Source organism: Chaetodon trifascialis, chromosome 2 (genome assembly GCF_039877785.1).
Source record: "Chaetodon trifascialis isolate fChaTrf1 chromosome 2, fChaTrf1.hap1, whole genome shotgun sequence".
In the NCBI taxonomy this organism is placed as follows: Eukaryota; Metazoa; Chordata; class Actinopteri; order Chaetodontiformes; family Chaetodontidae; genus Chaetodon; species Chaetodon trifascialis.
In genome coordinates, this window is record NC_092057.1 from 8,429,616 (window position 1) to 8,454,227 (window position 24,612).

Here is a 24,612-nt window from a genome sequence, read left to right on the forward strand (position 1 = left end):
TGAAGGTGCTATTTCTTTAAACTTTATAATAACTTTTTTCAAACTGCTTCAAAATCAAAACCTCTATACATTAAAAGACAAAAACTGAATCGTACCCGTTAGTGATGGATGATGCTCCTTTGGTGGTGCTGGTGTCTGGCAAGGAAAGAGGAGAAGGAGCCGCAGCAAGTCCCACTGAAGGCTTCTTTACGGGGGTGACGGGCCGAGGGATCCTGCTCCTGCACTCCTTGGAGCCTTGCTCTTCAGTAGGTTTGAGACGGGAGCTCCTCCTGGACTCGTCTGAGGTATGTGTGTCCTCCTCTGAGCCAGTGGTGGACAGAGTTTCGGAAGCCCTCCGACGCTCATCATCCCCAGAGGAAAATGAAGATGACGTCCCAGACAGCATCCTCCTCCTCATCCAGCGACCCTGTTGTTTCTGGACCAGCAGACGGGCCAAGTCTAGCTGCCTGGCCCGCTGCTGAAGCCGAGCCCGAGCTGAGAGGGAGGAGGACTGCTCTGAGCCTGAGTCCTCCTCAGAGATGAGGACTGGAATTCGGCTTCGGATTCTGGGCCTTATGGTGGGCGGTGGTTCTGATCCAGTTGTCTGAAGCTTGGAAGCTTCTTCAATGGATGATGGCTGTTTCTTAGGTTCCTGTGACATATCTTTATGTTCATGAACTGGTGACTTGGCCTCTGGAACAGGCTCCAAAGACTGGGCCAGGACAGTTGACGGACCATTCTCAGTATTGGGGTGTTTTTCAACTGGTGAAGTTTGGTCTGGCATGGACTCCTCTGGAGGCTCCTCTGTCACTGGCGCTCCCTGCTGCTCATGGGTGTCATCCTCTACAGCCAATGTCTTCATGATGGCCAAGACTTCCCGGTCACTCTCCTTGGCAGAGTGACCGTTGGAAGACATGACATTGAGGTGTGATGTCTCTGCAATATGAATGAAAGTGCGTTCAACTTTGGTGAAGGGCGGTGATGCAGGAGCGATGGGAGTGGACGGTCTCAGATCTGACCTGAGAGCAGGGGACAAACGACCAGTCTCAGAGGGTTCAGGTTGAATTGCCTCCCCAACCAGGAGGCGGTCGTTACGTGAAGTGAGGGCACACGGTGTGGCCAACTCACCCTCTAGAACATGATCACCTCCAGAGGGAGATTTTCGAGTGTCTCCAGGTGAGAAGAGGACAAGGGTTTTGGAAGCATCCTCCAGGTCAGGGTCTGCATCGGCAGCTGAAGCATGTTCCTTCTGGCCCCTCTGGTCCTCAGCCATGAGAGTTGAAGGCGCAGCATCCTGGCTACGTTCAGTGCTCTTCTGACTTGCCTCACTGTTGGACTCACTCTTCGTGACATCATCATCCTTTGGCCCTGGACATTCTGGGACTTCTTCGTCTGGTGTGGCAAAGCTCCGGCGCTGAGGCAACGTTCCAGTAAGCATGACGGTGAGGAAGTCGGCCCTCTTGGCCTGGAGCTGAGGAAGGATGTGGAAATGCTCCTTCTCGTCACTCTGACCCTTTGTCCGATAGTCTGGAGAGGGCGGCGATGGGACGCTCTGCTCCGTGGGCGACAACACCTGGAAAAAATGCAACAGCACTCTTAATTACAACTGAATCAACTCAAAGCAAGACAGCAAAGAACATGGAACTGAACAAAAACATGACGGACAGACTTAACATTTTTGAATCACCTGGAAATTTACCACTGATTATTTGTTGCCTCCAGTCTTTCACAGGGACCACTTTAATTCACAAATAGATTTTGTTGGTTAAAGAAACACTCCCTGATTTGTCACAGTGGAATTAAAGGTGCTATAAAGTTGAACACACCTGAACACTGTAAAAGATAAAAACTCACAGCGGTGATGTGGAGGATTTGTTTAATCAAACAATGAAACCTTCATTGCATTCATTCAGTCACTCAGAGGTTTTTCAGTTTTTCATTGTCAGAGGTTCTTAACATCAATTTGGTATCATCTTGTTTAAGTTCAATACCCTAATCCCATTGCAGGATGCACTGAAAGTGTTGACTGTGACGTATAATCTACCAACAATACAATAAATAAAATAAAATATTGTGTTATTTGCTAGCAAGCACCAGTTTTTGGATGTCAGAAACCGCACAAACCGGTTGAAAGGTCTTTGACTGCCGAGCTGAAAACCACTCACTAGATCGCTAGCCAGCTTGTTCTCTAATAATCTGAGTTGCTGTTTTAGAGGAAACTAACACATCATACTGTTCAGAGTCCCTCTCCAGGTAAGAAAGACAGTACGAACTGATGCATTTGCCCCCAAAACCATTTTAATGTCATTTTGGTTGTACACAAGCTTTTCAAGATTGTCTAGATTACATACATTGATATAAAAGGCACAAAAAATGCATTGCAGAGTTTATCCTTAGACAGCACGCAGTCTGATATCAGGTGATTTTCAAGTGTTTCCCTTCGTAAAGATTTAACTTAGGCTACAGCCTGTACATACATACTAAACCCCGCTAATTGTCATGCTATTAGAGATTAACTGCAAACCTAATTACTTTCTACATTTCTGTATATATGTACACAGTCATCATTTGGATTTACAAAAAGTTTAAAATACATGCTTTACCTGTAAATTATACAAGCAGTACTGTACAATCATATAGTGATAGAAAAAAAACGTAACTGTATTATTATACATGTGAAAGACACTCACGGATCATCACACCGAACCAACACTGTGAGCTCTTCAATCCTCTTCACTCAACAACACAAACTGCTGTTATTGCAAAAACTCTGAAGGAACATTCACACATTTTATGACGCTATCTGGTTTTTGTTAGATGTCAACTGTACTGGACACACAATTTCAACAGGTCAGGATATGTCCATCTTATTTCAACACAAAGACCGGAAGCAGGGAGTGACCTGCTAGCCTAGCACCAACAAGGCTGACACTGCCTGATTTATGTTGTGTATTGTTTAATAAACAGATGTGGAAATAGAAAAAAATATTGGTAGATTGATAGCAGCTTCACTTCTGAGTGCCCAGTCAATACATACATTGAGCCTAGCTTAGCAGAGACTAGAAGCATGCTAAAAACATGAGCCTAGCTAAATTAAAGATGATAAAATCCACTTTTGAATAACTCGTCCATGTCAGTTATGTTGTATTTTGTTTACTAAAGTGAAAAAGACAAAAACAAATGTAAAAATCACACATTGTGGTTTTAGCAGCAGTTAGCAATGGAGCTAACCAACAACTGCTGCGAGCTGTGACTGAAACCAACATCTCTGAAGTCCTGAACTCAAAGAACAGTTTGATCTCTGTCCTAAACCAGCGGACGACACAATGGACTGCTGACTAGCTTGTTAGCTGGTGAGATTTCTGTAAAGGTACATGGAGCTAAGCTAGCAGTTTCCCCCTGCTTCCAGTATTTGTGCTAAGCTAGGCTAAACATCTCCACCTCCTCTCTGTACTGGACACACAGCTGGAACAAATATGGATGTCTTAAAATATCTGAACGGTCCTTTGAATGAACCATTAGTGACACTCGAGGTCCACATTGATCTGATTGTGGTGAATGTAGCATACAGTCCAAACAAAGCTAACATGGAGACAAGTGCTCAGCTCTAAAGACACTATGCAGCTTAGCTCTCTCTACAGACACGTTATCTGTACAATATCACCCTGTTATTCCATAAAGATCAGCACAAACATATCAAATATGTAATAAAATGTATGAGAGGAGCATAATACCATTTTTTTACATTTATATAATTATTGTGTGATTCATGAGGTATAAATATTTTGTGTCTGTGAAAAAGGTTTGTGAAACTTAACAGCTTTAACAGTTTCTGCTAAATCTGCACTCATCAGGTTTGACGAAAGTCTAAGGACATAAAGGCTTTAAAGTCACAGTATGTTGATGTGATGGAAATGTAATTTTTACTATTAATAAAAACCTTCATGAAAACTGGGGCTAGGAAAAGTAGCCTAATCTTTAGTTTGAGTACGATGCAGTACTACTGTTTACTATCACATCTAAATACTGCACCTCTGCATATCAGGGATTTCTCATCAACAGAACTGGAATACATTTTTTGGTTCTCTGGAAATCATTTTTGAGTACATTAAATTTTTTTTTTTTTTTTTGCTTAAATCAACTCAAACCGAGTGAACATTTACATCTTTCAGTGTGAAGAACACGAGTCACAGCAGTTAGAGTGACACGACACTCCAAACAAGATGAAAGCTGACGTATTCTTACAACCAAAAAGGCCCGTTAGCGAACACAGCAGACCGCTGTAATTTCACTACATGTTAATTTTTTTATTTTGTACTTCATCAATAGTTGTAGTCGCAGTACAAGTATTTGCTCACAGCATTTTGTTTGGAGTGTACTGCCCGCCTTACAAGACAAAGACAATTTCAGGCTCTTTTAAATCTAATTTTAGTTTTGCCTGTTGTTCCTGCAGATTGTTTATGTTGAACAGTTTCATGTTAGTTTTGTTGTTGTGACACTGAGCTGCAACAAACGTGTGGAATCAAATTAATTCAAAACCAAAGGGAATTACAAACAAAACACTGGATGTGAATGATCACATCTGCGCTGCAACATGAAAGATCTGATGAACGTTATGGATTCTGTGACTATCAGGATTGAAAAAGGCTCCAGCTGCTTCTTGTCTTGTTCACATCAGCTCCGGACTAACAGCTCTGATCCGTGAGTATCCCCTCTATTAGCGGTGTAAATTATTTACAAAAAATCACAGATGTTTTTCAGTCAGAGGTGTATATTCACTGTGTTTTGTTGTAATTACAGTACAGTGCTGTTTTCAGTCATTTTACAGTCAGAGGTGCATGTCGTACAAACAGCAGATCTCATGCAAAGAGTGGCGACGGTCGGTAAACTATGCTGCAGGTTGTTGTTTCAAACTCAGTGTGTCGCAGCAGAATGAGCACACTCTCAGCTTTCTACCACCTGCTCTTCGGTGAATGTGCACTGCGTTCATGGTGACACAGGACAAAACATTAACATGTAACAGTGACAATCTTGTACGGTAGGTGAATCATTTTGCAGGCGTGCAAAATAAAGTTCAGAGTTAGCAGCTAGTCCACTTCATACATTCTCTAAGTGGTTGTAGTGTAATGCTATGCTAAATACTAAATATAAAACGGGCTGGACGTCCTGAACTCAGCATGAAGCAGCATGAAAACAAACTCCTCGTCAGACTGGAGCTGTGATGAGCCTCGGCACGAAGGGACACCTCCTGCTCAGACTGAGCTAACGCTAATGCCTCAAGCTTAATGAAACAGCAAGTGGTGCATATTTAGTTAATGTAGCCCTTTAACACACTGAGAAAGCAACCGCCTGGCTTTCATTGCACAAAATGGCTGTCCTAGCTCGTGTTGTGTAGCCAGATTTTTGAAGTCTATTCCAAAACATCTCTGAACATCTTCAAGACACTCAGACTTCAAAGAATGCTGTTTGACATTCGAGGTAAGGTATCACAGAGCGCTGCTTTGGTAAGACGTTAGCAGCCGAATATCAAACAGGTTTCACAACTCAACACTCAACCGCTCCAATGACTCATTGGTACCACAGCAGGGACCAGCAACCAAGAACTACCTCAAAAATGTTCATAGACATTCTTCTGAAAGACAAACGTCTCATCCAAAGTGGAAACTATCGTCTGAGATCTACTGGAGGAATTTACCTGTCAAACCTCGAGTACCTCCACCTCCAACATGACGAGAAATCCTGAGGTGACACATCTGCTCAAACACATCAATTCAGCGTTGGTCACACTCTCTGTTGTCTTTGTTTTGATGGCTCTTCTTGTTCTTAGCATATGGACTAAAGAACCAATCAACGTCCCCTGTGGACGGTGATTCTAACTGATGACAGTTGGAGGCTATGATCCTCTGAACAGACTTTCTGAAGCTACATTTGATCAAACCAGTGATATTGATTTTCTAGGACCAGTTTTTGTGCTAAACAGCCACTGGGTGACGTGATCTAATTTCTTTTAAAACAAATCGAACTGACTCGAGTCCGGAATTGGGACACAGCACTTCTGCAGCTGTTGGAAGAACATTTTCAACACAATCAATGTCCGGACGTCAAAATCTCTTTAACTTAACTAAGAGAGCCAAACCTGAACGTCCTTCAAAATATTAACATCTTTTCAACTAATCTTTTCCACCTTCTCTGATACTTCAACTCTGTGACCAAAGTACTTGTTGGAAGGTTGATTTTCACAGCTTTGTCAGTGATGTAAGATCTGGTGGTGTTTCCTCCTGACTGCTGGGTGTTGGCTGCTCACACTCTCCCACCAACTAAACCACCAAAATACATTTTTTTGTGTTTGACTACATTTCAAACAATGTATGAGGAACAACCATTTTAAAAGGAGACACCATAACAAATTTTTACTAAAACTAAAAAATAACACAGCAGTGTCCAGCTTGTTTCATCTGGCTACATTTACTATGCATGCCCTTACGATACACCCGTCTCTGACTGTACCGTTATTTTATCTCATTGCTTGTGAAATGGAGAAAATGGCGCTCTGTGCTGTAAAATAAGACACTCCTAGTTCTTCTCTACTGGAGCCATTATGGGATTATAGTGGTGGTTTTTGTTTATTTCATCATATTGATTACTTTTTATTCCTCATCACCATTTTTCAAATCTTCCGTCAGAGAGATTTCATTCCTTCCTTTAAGGCAGTTACAGTTTTCAGCTCATTTCTGTAGAAATCAACGTGCAGAGACTTCAAATTTAACGTTGATAATCCATCGCAGCTAATATATTAAATCCATCTTTATTTTCTGTAGGTTGGTTTTTATAGAAGTGACCTGAACCCAAACCAGCTGCCTGGCAGAAGGAAAAACCAGCGAAAAACTGATGGCTTGATCTGAAAACCACCACAAATTCCATGAAAATAAGTCTCTTTTTTGTTAGAACATCACACATTTCACTTATTGCATCTGTGTTTTGCATCCATATAATGAGACCCCTGACTTGCCCCCCCCCCCCCCCCTTCTCGGTCATAAAGTGCAAAAGTGAAGTCCAGCGGTCAGAAAAAAAGTGATGGACGAGGAAGCACGATGGGAATAAGATGGCAATCCAAACACAAGATGTCAGGAACAGCTGACCAGAGATCAGAATGGATTTCAACACACGATGAAGCGACAAGTCTTTCTGGGCTCACTGACATTTACAAAGAGACAGAATGACTTCACAGACAACCAAAGGGGAAGAAGACTCATCAAGTCACCTTTACAGCTCTTCATCAGACAGTCGACCTTCAACAAGCCCACGAACAACAACCCCAACCAACAAGAGTTCAACACTCATCTTACAGTATCTCCACCAACTAAAAAAACCCAATATAAAACAAACCCACTGACAGCAAATGAAACAGGATCGACCTCGTTCTCAGGAAGAACTGATTTAACCAGAACGCAACAGCCGACGTCAAGCGATGCAGGTTTGAGGTTCAGACGTTCAAGATCCTTCTGAAACTTTGACCGGCTTTGGTTTCTGAAAGAGTTCGTTATCTTGAGATTATGACTTCAGTGTCTCATTATCTTGAGAAAGTGCCTCCATGTAGTAATGGATTCGGACAGAGCAGGAAGTACAGAAACCTGTTATTGTGACAAAGACACATATAAGTCCAGATCAATACTAAACTGTTTTTGACATCTACAGATAACCTGATCAATAAATCCTGATGTCAGGATAGAGATCGCCAAAAAGGCTAAAACACGGTTAAGAGACTTTGTGAGGCTGTACACAGACACAGCACTTCTGTTAGCTAAATGCTAACATCAGCATGCTAGCATGCTCACAATGACAATGCTAACATGCTGATGTTTAGCTGGTTTAATGTTTGCCATATTCACTATTTTAGTTTAGCTTGTTAGCATGCTAACATTAGCTAATTAGCAGCAAACACACAGTCCAGTTGAGGCTGATAGGAATGTTGTTGGTTCTGCAGGTGTTTGGTCATAAAACAAAGTGTTGGACACATTAAAATGTTGGTCTGATGAAAAGTTGGAGGATTATTAGGATAAATACTCCAGGAATCATCATCGGTCCAAGACAATTTCACTCAGAACCACAAATATCGACCTCATGGTGGCGCCAGAGGAAAAATCAAGAATAATCAAAGCCAGTAGGATTTGTCCTCTGTGGACCATGAACACCTGCAACGAATCTTATAACAATGTAAAGGATGATGAAATATTTCAGTCTGGACCAATATGGTGGACAGAGCAGCAAAGATGTAAAGAAGAAGAGAAAATGAAGTCATAATCTCCAAATAAATAAGAAAGAATTTATCAGCACCACAACTACTCAAACAAGAGAAGCAACAATCACACGACAAACGACGGAAAAAATATTTCTGTGAAACTTTTCTATTATTCACCAATGAAAGCCAGTAAAAGTGTGATGTATCTGATTTCCCATGATGCTCTATGTTCAACAGCTCCTGGACATTTGACGTCTCCACCAATCAAAAACATTTCTGTTAAAAAGGCATCACATTGACCTCCGGGTGCTTTAAATGGTGACAGTTGTGTCCGTTTCCTTGCTTCACAGCAAAATACATTTCTTAAAAAGATTTTTTCATTTTTTTTTTTTTAATTAAACATTTCAGGACATGAATCAGAAATTAAAATAAGCAGCTGAATTAAATTTTTGCGATTTTCAGGAAACAAATTGTCAGGTTGTTTTCTTTTGTTTGTCTTCCTGTTAATTAGTTTTCTTTCTATTCATCATGTTTTTGTTATTTTTAATATGTTTTGTGACACATTTCTGTAAAATGAACACTGATCATTTGTTTTCTGCTCTGCTATGATGTTATTTCTTGAAATGCTCTGTGGTTTTATTTCGTGGTTTTATGAAATGTCATTGTGTCATTTGTTTTTTATAAACGTTGCTGTTTTTTTTGTTTGTGAAATATTTGCACTTCAGGGCCACCGTACCTCCACCCTGAGCCCGGCACAGTGACAGTTTCTGTCCTAACGGCTTTGACTTGAGATGGAAGTGATGGATCAGTTATTACCGTTCAGAAAAGCTTTTCACAAACAAAACTCGCACTTCTCTCATCAAACACAACATTTAATGAAGCTGGACTCTGAGCGACACGTTGGGATCACTGGTTTTGTGTCGGTGAAGACGTGTGGTTGGCGTATTGCTCGGTGTGCGGGATGAACGGAGGGAAAACGTCGACTCCAAAGTCTTGGTGCAAAAACTTGATCGCCGGGACGACCTGCATTCCTCGACGATCGCTCCTTCACGTTAGCAGGAGAAGCAGAAAATCAAAAGTAAAAGCACAAATACTGAAAAGCTTAACAGTCTGTCAGCAGCCTTGCTGCTTCGCTCTGCTTGTCTTCACAGAAACAACAAGCAAACACGTTCGCGTTATTTCCTCCAGTTTGCGTTGGCGGCGTAACGTTTGCAGAGAGGCTTCTCAGAGTTTATTGCATGGAAAACATTTCCTGTCGTCAGCACGTTCTTCTTCTTCTTCTGCTCCTCTGCTTGGTAGAGCTACGTGTGCGTGTGTGTGCTGCTGTGTGCCAGTAATATGGCTTGTTATGGTTATTATCTGGCTCTCAGTTTCGTGTGTGTGTATCGTGTTTGTGTGTTTGTGTGTGTTCATGTGTGTGTTTGTATATGCAGAGTTGCTCTGAAGGAAACCATACCAGCAAAAGACTGATCTGATATCAGCTGTTTGATTCCCTTCAGCTCACGTCTCATGGCTTCAACTGAAGACAAATGATTTTAGGATTTATTGACATTTTACTGAGGAGGAATCAAATAGATGTACAGATTAATCAATAATGAAATAATAGTTCACTTCCCCAGCAGGTGATCTGCAGTGTGGGTGAAGGTGGGGGGCCGGGGGGGGTCTAAGAATGGTTTGACAGACTCTGCATATATGTGTCGTGTGTGTGCGTGTGTGGGCTTCGTGTGTGTGCGTGTGTGTGAGCATTATGCGACGTGTGTGTGCGTGCACATCATGTCATGTGTGTGTGTGCGTGTCATGTCACGTGTGCGTGCGCGTCATGTCGTGTGTGTGCGCGTGCACATCATGTCATGTGTGTGTGTGTGTGTCATGTCACGTGTGTGTGTGTGTGTGTGTGTGTGTGTGTGTGTGTGTGTGTGTTCTGAGTCCGTCTCTCAGTCCTCTCAGCTGCTGTTTTTGTTCATGAGCTTGGCTAACATCTGCTGCAGTTGCGTCCTCGACACGTTCAGGACCGAGTGTCTGCTCCGTGGGCTGCCGGGTGTCGGTAGCGTGCCGGCGTGCCGCCGCCGGGCCGAGGCAGTGGCGGCGGTCATGTGGGCGGGGCTGCTCTCAGCCGAGCGGCTTCTCTGGATGAAGCTGCCTCCTCCGTGGGGATACTGCTCCGTCTCCAGGGTGGAGGAGGAGAAGACGTAGGAGGCCAGCCTCCTCAGCTGATTGGGCCGTGTTTGATGCCTGTCCTCTTCCAACTGCAGACAAACCAATCAGAGACAGGGAGGGGTGGGAAGTTAATGAGCGGAAACAGACTCTTTGTAAAAATAAATGCTTTCATTAATATTTTCCTATGGCTACGTCCCAACACTGATTTGACTTCCTGCCCTCGTCTCCTTCCTCTCCCCGACCAGACGTTAGACAGGAGAGAGCCGATTGGCGCTCTCGCACATCTAAAGCCGTCGGCTGATTGGTCAAAGGTTGCGAGGGGAGGAGCTTGGGGAGAGAAGCTGAGGGAGTGTTGGTGTAAATCTGGCACTCTGTCTACAGTTACAGCTGTCAGATACTGTCTAATTACAAGCTAAAACTTAAAGGTCAGTGGAGCCAATAGGCTGTTAGCTGAGTGGGTTGCCAGATTGGTCAGACTAGCATCCCTCTAGCTGCAGAAGTGTTGATGAAAATATTTTCCTCCACAGAGAAGCACTTTAAAAGGACACAAAGTCACCAGCACGAACACTGCACATACTGAATCTCACTAGTCTACAACAGTCTGAGCCTGGACAGCTGACACTTTGAGCTTTTGACTTCTGAAGGAAAGATGACGACTGGAGATGCAAAAAGAAACAGGGAACACAAAAGAGAGATGAAGTCATCAAGCACACAAAACACAGACACACGACGGAGGTAACAAAGGTAGGAAATATGTCTGAACAGAAGGAAAAGGAAGAGGAGGAACAGAAACTGAGTGAGAGAACAGAGGTAAAGGACTATTCCTAAACTGTGCTTACCCCGAAACATCACTTTATTTCTTCTTCTGTTGTCCCAATGGCACCCTCGCTCTTTTCTCTGTCTCCTCAGGTGAGTCAAACTCGACATACTGTGTACTTTTAAAGCGATAGGTTGGGGGCAAAGGCATCAGTAGTTATGTGGAGGGGTGGGGGGGAGTTGGAGAGGAGTAAAAAAGAGAATGGCAGTCCTCGATGGTTGGAGTCTAGCGGCGACAAATAAAGAAGATCGAAGCTAAAATTTCACTATTCACGGATTTGTGCACACGTTTCAGCGCAGATGAGGCTGATAGGACGAAAGACGTCACACTGCGGATGAAGTGAAACATCAGAGAAGATGTGATAACGTCCAGCCTGGAAACAGCAGCCACCAAGTATGGAAGACCAAACCTGACTCACTATTAAAGACATAAATGAGTGCACGGATAAATTAATGGTCACATAAAAGTAGAACTGAAGAAAAAGAAACTAAGAAAAGAATCAATAAATCATCGCACACATGGAAAAATCCTGCTGAAGGGAAATAAATCTAACTCCTGAGGTGAAAATAAAATGTGAAATAAATGTTAAGCTCAGTGATTCCACATTCACTTTCATGAAACCAGTTGTGCATATTCAGACTCCCCAGAGGTGAAACCTAATGACTCCAGTGACCCCTGACCTTTCCTCTATAAAAACTTCACAAGAAGTCCACAATCACACACAGAAAAAAAAATGATGTCATGAAATGTCCTGATCTCATTCCGACTCTCCAGAGGAAGAACCCTTCGCCTTTTAATGACTCAGTGATCTTTTGATGTTTTCACTTCCACTACAGGTGAAACTCAAAGAGCAGATCAGTATAAATGATTTAATCTGATTATATTGTTCATTCATACTGTGGCTGTAATGTGCACTGCAGCCTGTTGGGGGCGCTGCTGCCACTTTGAATACTGTTCACATTAAGTGACCAATTTTATTTGACATTTTTTTCCCCACATTAGTCAGGTTTGGTCCTCCATAACAAAGTGATGCTGCTTAAATTTTTTTTAAAAGTGTTTGTCAGAAATTCTTCTTTTTAAAATATTTGTACTGAAACTTTTGTGTTTAGAGCATCTGAACCTGAAAAACAAACCGTATATTACAAATTATATATTATTATATATATTTATAACTATTAGTGTTTCAGTATTCATTTATTCCTTTCTTTTCACTACTTTACTACTTTATCTTTAACTTATGGAGGCCCAGAAGTCCTGAAAGATTATATGTTATTGTTTATTATATTTCCAGGAAAATTACCTTTTGGGACTTCAAGGCCTTTGTGTTAATTTGCCCAAACACACTTCAGTTTGATGTTGTTGAGGTTTGACTGTCACTTTCTGCTGACAGTCATCAAACATGGCGTCTTGTTTTTGTCAGTCGTTGTCGTGTTCAGGTGATCCAGGTGTGTTTAATGATGGCTGAGTGTTTCTGAATGATTCTGTTGGACTTGTGTTGTTGACATGGCGTATTCATGACAAACAACAGAAAGTTTCTGCTTTTCTTTTGGACTGTAGACTCTCAGACCACAGTTTGGATTTTAACATAGAGCTCCGAACATTCACACCACAGCTGACTCTCTGTGAGGCATCTTTGACACATGAACCATCCAGACTCACTCTGCGGCAGACTGACGGATTCATTATCAACAGCTGACAACTTCATCGTCTCAGCACGCGAGAAACCAGAAACCTCTGAACACTGACAGGAAGTTCATCAGGTTCACATGAAGAAAACCTTCGAGCGTTGTTCGATCACCAAACACAAATCTAAATATTCCACCTTGCAGCTGATCTGAGGACAGCGGCAGCTTCCTGACACGTTTGACTGCTGCTTCATGACATGAAAACGATCAAACACTGAGGTCAGTGCAGCCGGCTGATTCCCAATAAAAGCTTCAAAACCCAAACAAGCTGTGAACACTCACCGAGAACTGGACAGACTTGCTGGACACAATCACAAGACGTTCATCAACAGCCTCATTTCCACTTATTTAACCTCAATCCAAAAGTGTGATTATTCACTGATGGGAAGTGAAGTTTTTGGTCTTGTAGTGAGGAAATGAAAAGCAAAGGGAAGCGACACTTAAACAGTAAACTGTCAAGATGAACCAAAACGTCTGCCGGTGACGGCTTCAATAAAGTATATCTGATTCTGATTCCATCGTCATAATTGCAGCACCGCCATCTTCTTCCAGAACGTCGTAGCTACAAAATCACCCTGTGCTACAAAACCCTCTTAGCAACTTTTTTAACTGGAGAAAAACTACGCAGGAAAATTTAGAAAGTAAGAAAAACCTGAATGACTCGGGCTGAGAGGTGCTGGAGGCTCAGACAGCTGGAATCAGAACGGTCGTATTTTCACATCTTTAACATTTTATGAACCTCTGAGTGACTGAAGTCCAGCCTTCCATCATGACCCTGATCCTGGCCTGTGAGTGGCCAGTCCTGGATCGGGGTTCTGCTGGAATGCTGGACTGGTTGAAGCAGAGTTTCCCTTCAGTCCAGTTTTATTCATTGTTGTCTTCATTGTTGTCCGTTCAGACTCTTGAACCCTCAGAGACCCAACACTCCAGACGAGCAGCTGCTTTCCACCTCACTCAAAATGTTAGAGCCCCTCCACATCATCAACAAATCACCGAAAAGAGACTCTTTATCATCCCAACTCTCGGTGACAACGTTTGATTACGTCCAACCGTTTTTCAGACGCTCACTCTTCATTTTGGGTGAGTGAGGGAAAGATTATGGTTCCAGAAAATAAACTACAGGTGAGGTAAAGGTTCAGCGTTCAGAAACTACAGCATTTCAGGTTAGTGTTGGAAAAACAGTGAACAGTTAATAAAAAGATTTCTCACAAACTGGTGCATGAAACACAGACTGTCCACCTGTCCTCAACCCATCCTCTGCCTGTCTTCCACCCGTCCACACCCTTACATCCCCCCACGCTGAACGCTGGCTGGACATGCCGATTCGTCCAACATGGACGTTAATCTCTGGGATCCTGAGCTGTTTTTTAATCTGGTTTGTATTCAGTAAACTTCCACTCGTTCACCAATTACCACAACTGTGTGTGTGTGTGTGTGTGTGTGTGTGTGTGTGTGTGTGTGTGTGTGTGAGTGTAGAACCAGCTGGTGTCACTTTGGCTCTAATGTGTCAGAGAACATGAGAAAACACAGCAGAACAACAGAAGATGAAACATCATCAAGAAACATCACGGCTGCAGGTCGAGTCGAACAGCTGCTGTTTCCCATTCACCCCTTCAGAATAAAATGATGGCCCAAAGGAAAGTCAATGGTGAAAGCAAAGAGATGGAAAAGATTTCAGCTCTGCTGCAGTGACTCCGTTCACAGCCGGACGATCAAAACTCATTTTCATGTGTCACAGACAGTCGAGGAAGAATCGAACCATCGACACCGTCGGGTCAACGTGAAGCTGATGGTGACGGTGGAAACCAGATCTCAACCAACTGACCCAACAGAGATGTCGGACACTTCACTTCAGTCTGCGAACCAGCTGAGGCTGTCAAACTCTCTCTGAGCTGGACATTCACACTGATTCCACTCTCATGTCTGCTCAGTATATATGAAGCCAGTAGCTAGTTAGCTTAGCTTAGCATAAAGACTGGACACCTGGAAAGACTGACTCTACTGTGTTCTTCTATTTGTGTTTGATTTAAAATACATGATAAAACATAAATTCTTGTTCGTTATTGAGCTTTAGCCCTCTGTTTTGCCCTGTTTCTGGTCTGTATGCTAAGCTAAGATAATCTACTCCCAGCTCAACACAACAGCAACGTGAATCTTCCCAGCTCACTCTGAGCAGTAAAGCGAATCCTTTAGCATCTGTGAGCTGAAGTTCTGTTCTGAAGTTTTCTGTCCACATTTTAAGAAGAAATCTGAACACCTTCACATTTTAACAAAAGTCATCAACTTCAACTCCCAGGAGGCTTTGACAGCACATCCACAGCTGAGGCTCATGGGATATGCTGCTGCTGAATGCTAACAACATGATCGTGTCTCGCTTTTCTGCAGCGTTCACATCTTACTGTCCATAGGTGATGCTGCAGGACAGCAGTTAACTGCAGGTTTACGATAAGATAAGATCTTATTTTCTCTTAATTTTCTGCTGTAGAGACTTTCTTCATGCTGTCATGCAGCATCTTTGTATCTGAAACATTTGTCATGAATTGATTTGTTTCTGTGACCTTAACACACGAGGTACTGCAGACGTTCCTGCTGTGCAGTACATGTACTACAAACCTCATGTGGAGAACATCTGAACGTCAGCAGAGGTTCACCTCAGCCTGAAGTGAAGACTGAATCTATCAGAGGATCTTTGGCTGCTGCTGGTTCAACACCACGACTGCTTGTGACAGATGTTTGGCTGCAGGACGGTGCCGCCGTAAACCTGCAGATGGACTCCTGCAGGACTCCTGCAGGAGTCCGTCTGCATGTCTTCAATGAGACATCTTTAAAGGACAGTTCCAGCACGAGTCCACACACTTTGCTCATGACCTCATGACAGCACTGATGATGTTTTGTCTCCTGATGAATTCACCAAAAACCATCAACCTTTGGTGTTTAGGACCAAACCTCAGTACTTTCTGAGCACTGATTCAGCTGTATCTGCAGTATCTCTGCAGTATCCCCATAATATCTCTGTAGTATCTGTGGTATCTGCAGTATATGTAGTATCTACAGTGTGTGTACTATGTACTATAGCTCAGAGACCTCCTGAGAGCGCAGCTTGGACAGTTTACCTGTTGGCTGTGTGGAGCTCTCTACCTGTACCTGGTTTGCACATCTAGGTCAGGTGGCCTACAGACTGTGAATCAGCCACAGGTGTGACTGTCTCAGCCATGAGATACAGTGGTGACCTGCCCAGGTTTACCTACCTGCCTACCACCCCATCATGACTGGATGGTAAGCAGGTAGAAAACAGACTAAAAGCTGACGCTTTAAATCCAGACTGGATTTAAAGCGTCAGCTCTTGTAGTTTGTTTCGGAAAACATGGTTTTCAGTTCGGACTCTGATGAGTGACAAGAGGAAATACTGACAGGCAGCCCTGGAGCTGACATGCAGAGGAGGAAACCCTTCATGTCAAACTCTGTGAACAGCTCATTTCCTGTTTAGACAAACTGGCCCAAACAGTGTGAAGACAGCTGACTCATCGTCCCACTGCATCAAAACGTGTGAATCTGCTCAAGTCATGATGGAAATCTTGTCTCAAATGTCCAACATATGGATGGGACATTTTCTGTTCGCCGTTCACAGAGCTGGAGAGAAATGTGCTCGGCTCAGTGCATCTAAAGTTCAGGCTGAACCTCTGAGGAATCAGTAACACTGATGGAAGCCACAGATGGGAGAACTGGAAATGAGCAGAACCTGCAGCGGTGCTGGATTTGTCCTTTAAGCTGCATGTTGACGGACAGAGAAATGAGGAGCAGCAGTGCCTGCACAGCACCTCCCTGTGACAGTGTCTGGTATAATAGCTTGTCACTGGCGAGGTGAGTCTGTGCTGCAGCCGCCCACTTCCTAATCTGCCCGCCAATGTGCCACCAGAGAGCTGAGCTCTCCTCTGATTGGCTGGCTGGGTCTCTTACCGGTCTTTGAGGTCCAATGGGCTCTGACTCTCTTCGGCGGGGGCGTCCTGATGGCAGTGAGTGACAGGGTGACTGGGCGGGGCTCCCGCCACTCCTCCTCGATGCCTCCTCCTCCGTTAGTGTTAGCATCCCTCGGCTGCTCTCCCTGGTGTGGGTCTTTGGACGAACCACCAGCTCTCCTCCTGCAGGAAACAAGATATTAACCACAGTTACAGACTGAGGTCTGATGCACTGACGCTGATTTACAAGGAAATTAACCCTTAATTTCACATAAGTCTGAGGGCTTTTGTGTTGGCTACCTAATCAATCTAATATAATTTGTAACAGCATGTCGAACATTAGTCTTTGCCACGATGAAAAGTTGAAGGATGGTTTGTTGAAATGATACTACTGTTACAGGAACTGAAATCCTCCACAGTCTGATGTTTCTGCAGGACATCAGTTTCATCTCTTTGTGTCCAGTACAGGACTTGTTAGCATAAAGATTGGAAGCAGGGGGAAACTGTTAGCCTAGTGCCATCAAAAGAGGAAAAATCCAGGTGTAGAAATAGCAATATGGGTGTGGTACAGGTATGATACCTTCAAAAGAACATGATCCCACCTGAGACACTGTGATTACAGGACATCTCTCCAACCTTTACACTGTAAAATGTGCTGGAAGGCCAAACTGGGTGCTACAACTCAAGCTGGCCTCCAGTCAGAGACATAAATGTGATGAATCTGGTGAATATTGACTGTTGGGCTTCAAGAAAAGTTGGAGATTCAGTTTCTACAGCAGCATGAAGGTACATCAAAAATATGATCAGAAACATGTTTCTATGGATCAGTGGTTCCCAACTGGTCCAGTCAACTCGACTCCTCCACCTCTTTAGCATTTCATTGAACCTACGTCCACTTTCTGAATCTAAATGCTTTCACCTCTACTCCTGAAAGACCATTTGGTGTTTCTTGGGACCTTGTCATTTCAGGTGTGTACAGAAGCTCCTACCTCCAGCCCTGAGCCTCCTCCTCTCCTCCTGCTCCTCCAGGGGGCGGAGCTCCTCGGGCTCCTCGTCGGTGGTTCCTGACGTGGTTGGCTGGAAGTCTCGCAGCTCTGCCTCTTTGTCGATGATCACCCACTCTTTGCTGTCAAAGTCCTCCTCCTCGGCCAGCGGGACGGAGCGGATGAAGGCATTACTGTGCGCCTCCTGGTCGACGGATGCCACCGACACCTCCTGACGGCCACTGACCTGACGGTCACCGCGGCAACCAGGGTCAACCGACAGCATCTGAGCCGGCTGGGAGGAGTAGACGTGACGAGACGGAGAACCAAGGATGTCCATCCTAGACCTGGATGACACACAGAAAGACATGAAGAGACAGAAAATATGGGAATGTGACTTGACTATAACATCAACTTCCACAGCTGTTTGAATTCATCACCCGAGCCAATCGAAACAAGTCAGAGTCAAGTCTAAACTACGTGAGGGCAAAACCAAGTCAAGACAAGAACAGGTCAAGATATGTCTCAAGACTCTCAAGTCTGATGGCGAGTTCAAGTCGTGTCACAGTAAGTCTCAGGCCAAGTCTGAAGTCAACTGATGAAAGGCAATTCTCAAGTCAATGAGCACAAGTCCAGATCAAGTCAGCTCAAAGAATCCCAAGTCAAGTCTCAAGTCAATAAAGGCAAACCCAAGTCATATCACACACCGTGTTAAAGGAAGTCTCAAGTCACCTTGGGCGAGTCTGGGTCAAGTCTTCATAAGCAAAAAGTCAGTTTCAATTCTTTCAGATGTCTAAATGTTGACCATTAAAATGACGTTTGAACAATCACCTTTCAAAAAGTTAAAAGATCAAGTCCTTTCAAAGCAGGGGTCTAATTACTAAACAGGTCCACCTGGCCACCACTGACACTTCCAAAACTCATAGAGGTACACCTGGTGGAACGGCAAGCATTGTCTCAAAAGGCCGCGATCAGCTACAGTGGAATTTAGAGTTTACATTGTAAGTCTTCTAAGTTTGACATTTTGTTTCACTAAAGTCAAACACTTCAAATATCAGTGATGTAACTGTTGGAATAAAAGCTTCTGCTCCTGGAAATAGTGTTTGCCATTATGGTTATGTTGCATTTGCAGATCTCCCGTCTTGGTCATACTTGACGGACTCTGGATGCAGTTTGCCTGCTCAGTCCAGGGAACAACATCTCTTCAAGCTGCAGTAAGTGTGTGATATCTAAGGCTTATCCATAGACAGTGAATGGGGCTTTGACTTCACTGAAAACGTGTACTCTGCTGACACTCTAGCATTGCTAGAGGACCCAGCTTTGGGTCACGGTGGGTGTATTGCTCAGGATTTTGCTGTGTTGAGCGTGAAGTGGTTTGGATGAGCGGTTCTCGAGGAAGCTGCAAGCAGCAACACCAAGTCCAAACAGGTACATTTTAAATGGGTGCTATAAATTCAAATTCACCTGGTTAGGTGAGCTTCAACACTTCGTTATACTGACCCTGGCCATTTCTCACAATGTGAAACTAATTGCAAAATGAGAGCTCTGGAGCTTTCTGATGTTCCAGGTCACCTCTGTCCGTAGGCGTCGGCCCGGCCCTCAGCAGCAGACAGGCGGTCAGATTCGGGGCTGTTGACCCGGCGGTACCGTAAGGACCGACCCTGACCTGTCGGTGATTCCGGGACTCCACCTCGAACTGGCGACACTGGACACGCCCCCCGACCCGCCTCCTCCTCCTGTGCCCCCTGAGGAGGGACAGGAAGTGATGTTTATTGGTCCAACACAAAAGACATGTCAACACAAAACACAACATAAAATAACAGTTTATTTTAGATGGAGCAAATTCTAGAGGCAAAAGAATCAAAAAAGAGTCAAAAGAGTCAATAACGACGTTTCTACAAAAATCTGCGCTCATCTCAAAGAAGCACTTATGTCGGTACATTTTGTTTGTAGAGTCGTCATCCTTTAACCTCCAATCAGACGATTCAACAAGAGAAATGCTTTCAATTTTCCTTCAACTCCAATGAAACATTGAAAAACACAGGAATTGAAAATAAAATCAGATTAAGTCAGAGATAAATAAACAAGTGAAAAACAACATAAGAAGCTTTGTACCGACTGATCTGAGGTCAGAGGAAACGTTTGAGGGCTCAGTGGTTAACCTATACTGTTCTGTCACATCCACTGACTGACCAAAATGACGTCGCAAGTGGTCAAAATGCAGATTTTCACCTTCTTTTACCATCATGTGTCAAAAAAACTAAATGACTCTACAAACTACAAATACCTCAACTGTGTACTTCAGTACAGTTCTTGAATAAATGTACTCATTACATGTACTCATAAAAAGATTCCTCGCTCCATTCAAACCTTGTTCAGGCTGATCCTGAGTCTGTTACGGTTGAAGTCTGTGTCCTCCCAGGTCTCTCCGGGCTCCCCGGCATGAGGGACCCCCGTGTCACCGGGGGGCCGGCTGGGCGGGGCCGGGGGGGCGTTCTCCTGATCGCTGAGATGTTCGTCCTGCAGAACGTCGTCGGTGTTCTCCCGCTGAAGATCACCAGGAACCGGCGTCACGATGGCTCTGCAGACAGAGAAGAAAATGAATTAAAAAATACAATTTGTTTTGGGATGAATATGTAATTAACGCAACGTAACGTCATTCGGAGCTTTGAATGTGCTAAATGTGAATGAAGCTCTTAAAGTTCTGAGCAAAGTTAGTTCAGACTGATGGACTCTAAAAAAATTAAGACTTCCTCGTGTAATCGCCACAGACAGCACAGACACATGGTGTTGGCCAATCCCATGATGCTCTCTGGTGACACAGATTCCATCATTTGTTCAACATTTTGTCAAATATATGTACAGAGGTGGAGTCAAGACGTGATTATCTTAGCTTAGCATAAAGACTGGAAACAGGTAGCAGTTTTTGGTCTCATTTTGGTAGTTTTGTGCAGTAACAGTACAGTGAAGTCTGACGTGTCCTGAAGGATAATACAAAAGCAAAACCAGTGGTATGTTAATCCAGAATGATCTGACACCAAAGATCTCTGAGTCAAAAGCATCAAAGCTGACTCTTGTCTCCTGGTCGGGTTTAGGATGTACAAAGTGGCTCTCATACAGCTGCTGGTTTGGTTCTTACCCCACCATGGCGGCTGTGGGTCGGGTGTTGTGCTGTGGTTGGGTGGAGGCACTGGTGGACAGCGTGACATCGCCTCCTCCCTTCTCCCAATCGAATGGTTCATTCTCGGTGATGATTCGCTCCTTCATGCTGTTCTCAAACACCGACATGAGCAGCTGCACAGAACAAAAGGCGGACTCATGAATCTGGACTACGGTCCTGAACCAGGACTGCTCTGCTTACTGTGCAGTGTGTACCTGGTAGTCTGGTTTGGTGTAGTAGTCCAGGGCCAGGACATGGTCCAGGAAGATGTTAAACTCTGAAGGCATGTGTTTGAGCAGCATCCGATGGTCATAACGCTCTTTAATCTGACCGACTTGCTCCTGAAAAAAACACCAAAAATCACTTACAGCTGCAGATTTTTCCTCACAGCTTTGAAATATGAAACAGCTGATGCTCATCAGCCAAATAGCCTCAATGACCATCAACTTTCTGACTCAATGGTTTAAGAGGAGTAAATTTCTTCTATCATCCAAAGTGATCATGACAACACTGAAACCTGCATCCACTGATTTTTGAAACAAGCTGTAGACCAAACATCTGACGTATTATCATTCTTTAAAGTAGCTGTCAGCTCAAACTGTTGTTCTGCAGCTGCTGGATGTAGAAAGAAACAACATGATGTTTGGTGTGGAGTCGTGTTTGTGATGAACGTCAGTCCACTGCTCCCTCTCTCTTAGCTCTGTTTTTGGTCTCCTCCAGATCCTGAGGGAAATATCTGCTCTTTAGAGGCAAATTGCTAAATGTTCAACAGCTAGTTGCTAATTGTGTCTGTCTGTTGCTTGGTGCTCAGCAGGTGAATTGCGGCTTGATTAAACTGCTGCTGATTGAGACCATGAGTCTGAAGCAGACAGGAAATGTGTCACGAAACCAAAACCAGGAGCTAAAAGAGGCTAATAGGCTCCACAAGGCTGCAGAGATGGAGACTGTTCTGTCACTGATTAGTGTAAACAAACAGAATCTGGTCTTTTTTATTCAGTGGGTGTTCACAGGCTAACATCACAGGCTAACATCACAGGCTAATGTCACAGGCTAAAGGCACAGGCTAACATCACAGGCTAATGTCACAGGCTAACTTCACAGGCTAACATCACAGGCCAACGCCACAGGCTAACTTCACAGGCTAACCCTGAACTGTATTATTAGCCTGAATTCTTCTGGTAATCGTATTGTTGTCATCGTGACACATTGTGTTTGCTGCTCAGGTCTGACCTTATCTTTGATCTTTCGCCATGGCAACTGTCCAACAGCGAACTCCACCAACATGTAGAACAATGACCACAGGTCGTCATGGCGACCCATTTCCTGGAGGAACAGACACACTGTTAGCATATCGTAGCTGCAGGTTGATCATCAGAAAAAAAGGACCAATATGATCGCCGCCTGAATGTCTGACCACGAACAGCACTCACCTTGTTCTTATGAGCGTTGACTGAAGCATACCGGACCGTCCCCCTGAAGCCCGCCACGGTTCTCGGCTGAACACAAGACGAAGCAAGTTAGTGGACAAACTTCGTCCTGAAGTTTCTACACTTCAGACTGCTGCTAATGAAACACAATGAAAGTTAGAGTCTACATCGAACAAGCAGCTGAGGCGGCAGTGAGGCGTTCAGATGTCCGGCTGTCATCGCCTCAGGCTGCTGTCACCAATATTTTAAGGTAAACTTTAATCTGCTGATCTTACAGAAACAGTGCTCCAAAAGCTAACCAGCACAATGCCAGCCGAGCAGGGTTTCCATAAAAAAACAACTTTAACTGATGTTTCTGTGCAGCTCGTGAACCGAACAGCATCAACAGACTCACAGAAACACGCTGTTAAAGCTTAAAGGTCACCACAGCTGCCAATCGTCAGCGGTCACCTGCCGCCTCACCTGTCACCTGCACTCCACTTCCTGGACAGACACCAGAACTTTTAACATTTAGATTCATGAGGTGTTTTGTTTGCGGAGACCCGGCTGGCTCAAAGCGGCACGGTGCTGCTCCGGTTTCATGACATTATAAACAGAGTCGATTGTGATGATGTAATTACTCTGCGATGATGAGAAAAGGCAGCTGTGAGCGCGTTTACGGCCTCTAGAGACCAAACATTTTGTTTTTGACTGAATGGAAACAGAAGGTGGCGCTGAGCTGCAGACAGACGCTGAGTCATGTTTCTGATGGAAACAACAAATCAAAAGCAAAAGAACCAAATAAAGACAAACATCAGCAGAGGGTCACGCTGCACCGCCAGCTGCCATCATCACCACGGGGCCTGGTTTCCATGGTGATATTACTCAGAAATGTGTGGTGAGCAGAATATGATGTCCAGGTTCCCATGACAACCGGGAGACAGGCGGCAGATGTTTGGACGTACTGTGAGTTCAGGTGAGTCACTGAAACTGAACTGATCGACTGAGCTTTTCTTTTTCTTTAACACTCTAACGTATCGAGACATTTCTTCATCATGTCATCACCTCACCTGCCGTCAGCCTTCATCTTCACTTCCTGACCAGCAGCTGCAGGTGTGTGTGACATCATCAGCAGGAGTCGTGTTACCTGTTTATTAATCTGAACACTAATCTTAGTCATTTGGTTTCTGATGGAGCTTCACCTGCTTTAACATCATCAGTTCAGCCCGTTACTAAAGAAGTCGTATTGGTCGTAGTAGTTGTGGTAGTATTGTAGATATCGTTAGTACTCTCTGAGGGCTGAACCTTTCAGCCAATCGTAGAATAGATTTGTTCTTCAGCAGCAGAAACTGAAAGCTGCAGTTTTCATGACGAGTTTCTCTGACGTAGAACAATAAAGAACATAATTCTTGACTGCAGCATTATCTCTCACTTTCCTTTGACCTCTGACCTTTAGTGTCCACTGATTGATCCCATCATCATGTTTGACACTCGGATCAACATTGATCTTCTCTTCTTCTGAAATGCTGCTTCTGCAGCTCCTCTTCACCTCAGAATAAACCCTGTTATTAAAGCCTTTACTCTGCTGATTGAAGCTAACATTAGCTCGCTAATATCTGACCCTTTACATGAAATATGGTCGACACATCTGACCTGATATTTCACTAAAATGCTGTTTCATAATATTGTAAACTGGAAAGATTTTAACTTAAATTTCACAAAATACTTGTAGTTTCGAAACATGACGCTAATTGATGAAACTAATTGACTAAATCCAATCAGCTACGTTAGCGTGAGCCGATGTTTCCTCATTACTAACTGCATTCAAACTACTGACTGAGATTAATATTTCGTAGCTATGCTAGCTTGTGATGCTGCAGTGACTTTGTGTTTCCATAGCGATTTTTCTTGATGGGATGGCGCTACAGATGTTTCCTAGCAACAGATTTAGAGGTGGCTGAAGTCTCTGTCGACGCATGGACAGAAACCACGTTTGTCTCTTGTCCCTCCAGACACGTGAACGTGACTCTTGACGCTGTGAAACGTATTAAAGTTATTGTGATGCACCAAAGTGTTTGAACTTTGACCTTTGACGGTGAATAACTACACCTCAGAGGTTGGCTGGTGATGCGGCTGTGACCCCTCTGTTGCTATAGAAACCACTCACATCCCTGGGTAACCATGGAGATGATGGAGAAACGGGAGGCATGCAGGTCAAAATCATAAGTCC

The 24,612-nt window shown here is 43.9% G+C and overlaps 1 protein-coding gene across 2 annotated transcripts in view; it reads right to left on the bottom strand.

The window, feature by feature from the left end:
* The window catches only part of ttbk1a (tau tubulin kinase 1a), a 42,349-nt gene that overhangs the window by 1,444 nt on the left and 16,293 nt on the right, over window positions 1–24,612 (bottom strand). For both annotated transcript variants that reach the window (XM_070972585.1, XM_070972593.1), the window contains exons 7-15: window positions 22,407–22,472; window positions 22,207–22,299; window positions 21,192–21,317; window positions 20,956–21,110; window positions 20,187–20,397; window positions 19,389–19,561; window positions 17,823–18,163; window positions 16,835–17,016; window positions 96–1,552 (exon numbers count right to left, since the gene is read on the bottom strand). In XM_070972585.1, the coding sequence (XP_070828686.1) occupies window positions 96–1,552; window positions 16,835–17,016; window positions 17,823–18,163; window positions 19,389–19,561; window positions 20,187–20,397; window positions 20,956–21,110; window positions 21,192–21,317; window positions 22,207–22,299; window positions 22,407–22,472 (2,804 nt within the window). The remainder of the gene's footprint in view (window positions 1–95; window positions 1,553–16,834; window positions 17,017–17,822; window positions 18,164–19,388; window positions 19,562–20,186; window positions 20,398–20,955; window positions 21,111–21,191; window positions 21,318–22,206; window positions 22,300–22,406; window positions 22,473–24,612) is intronic.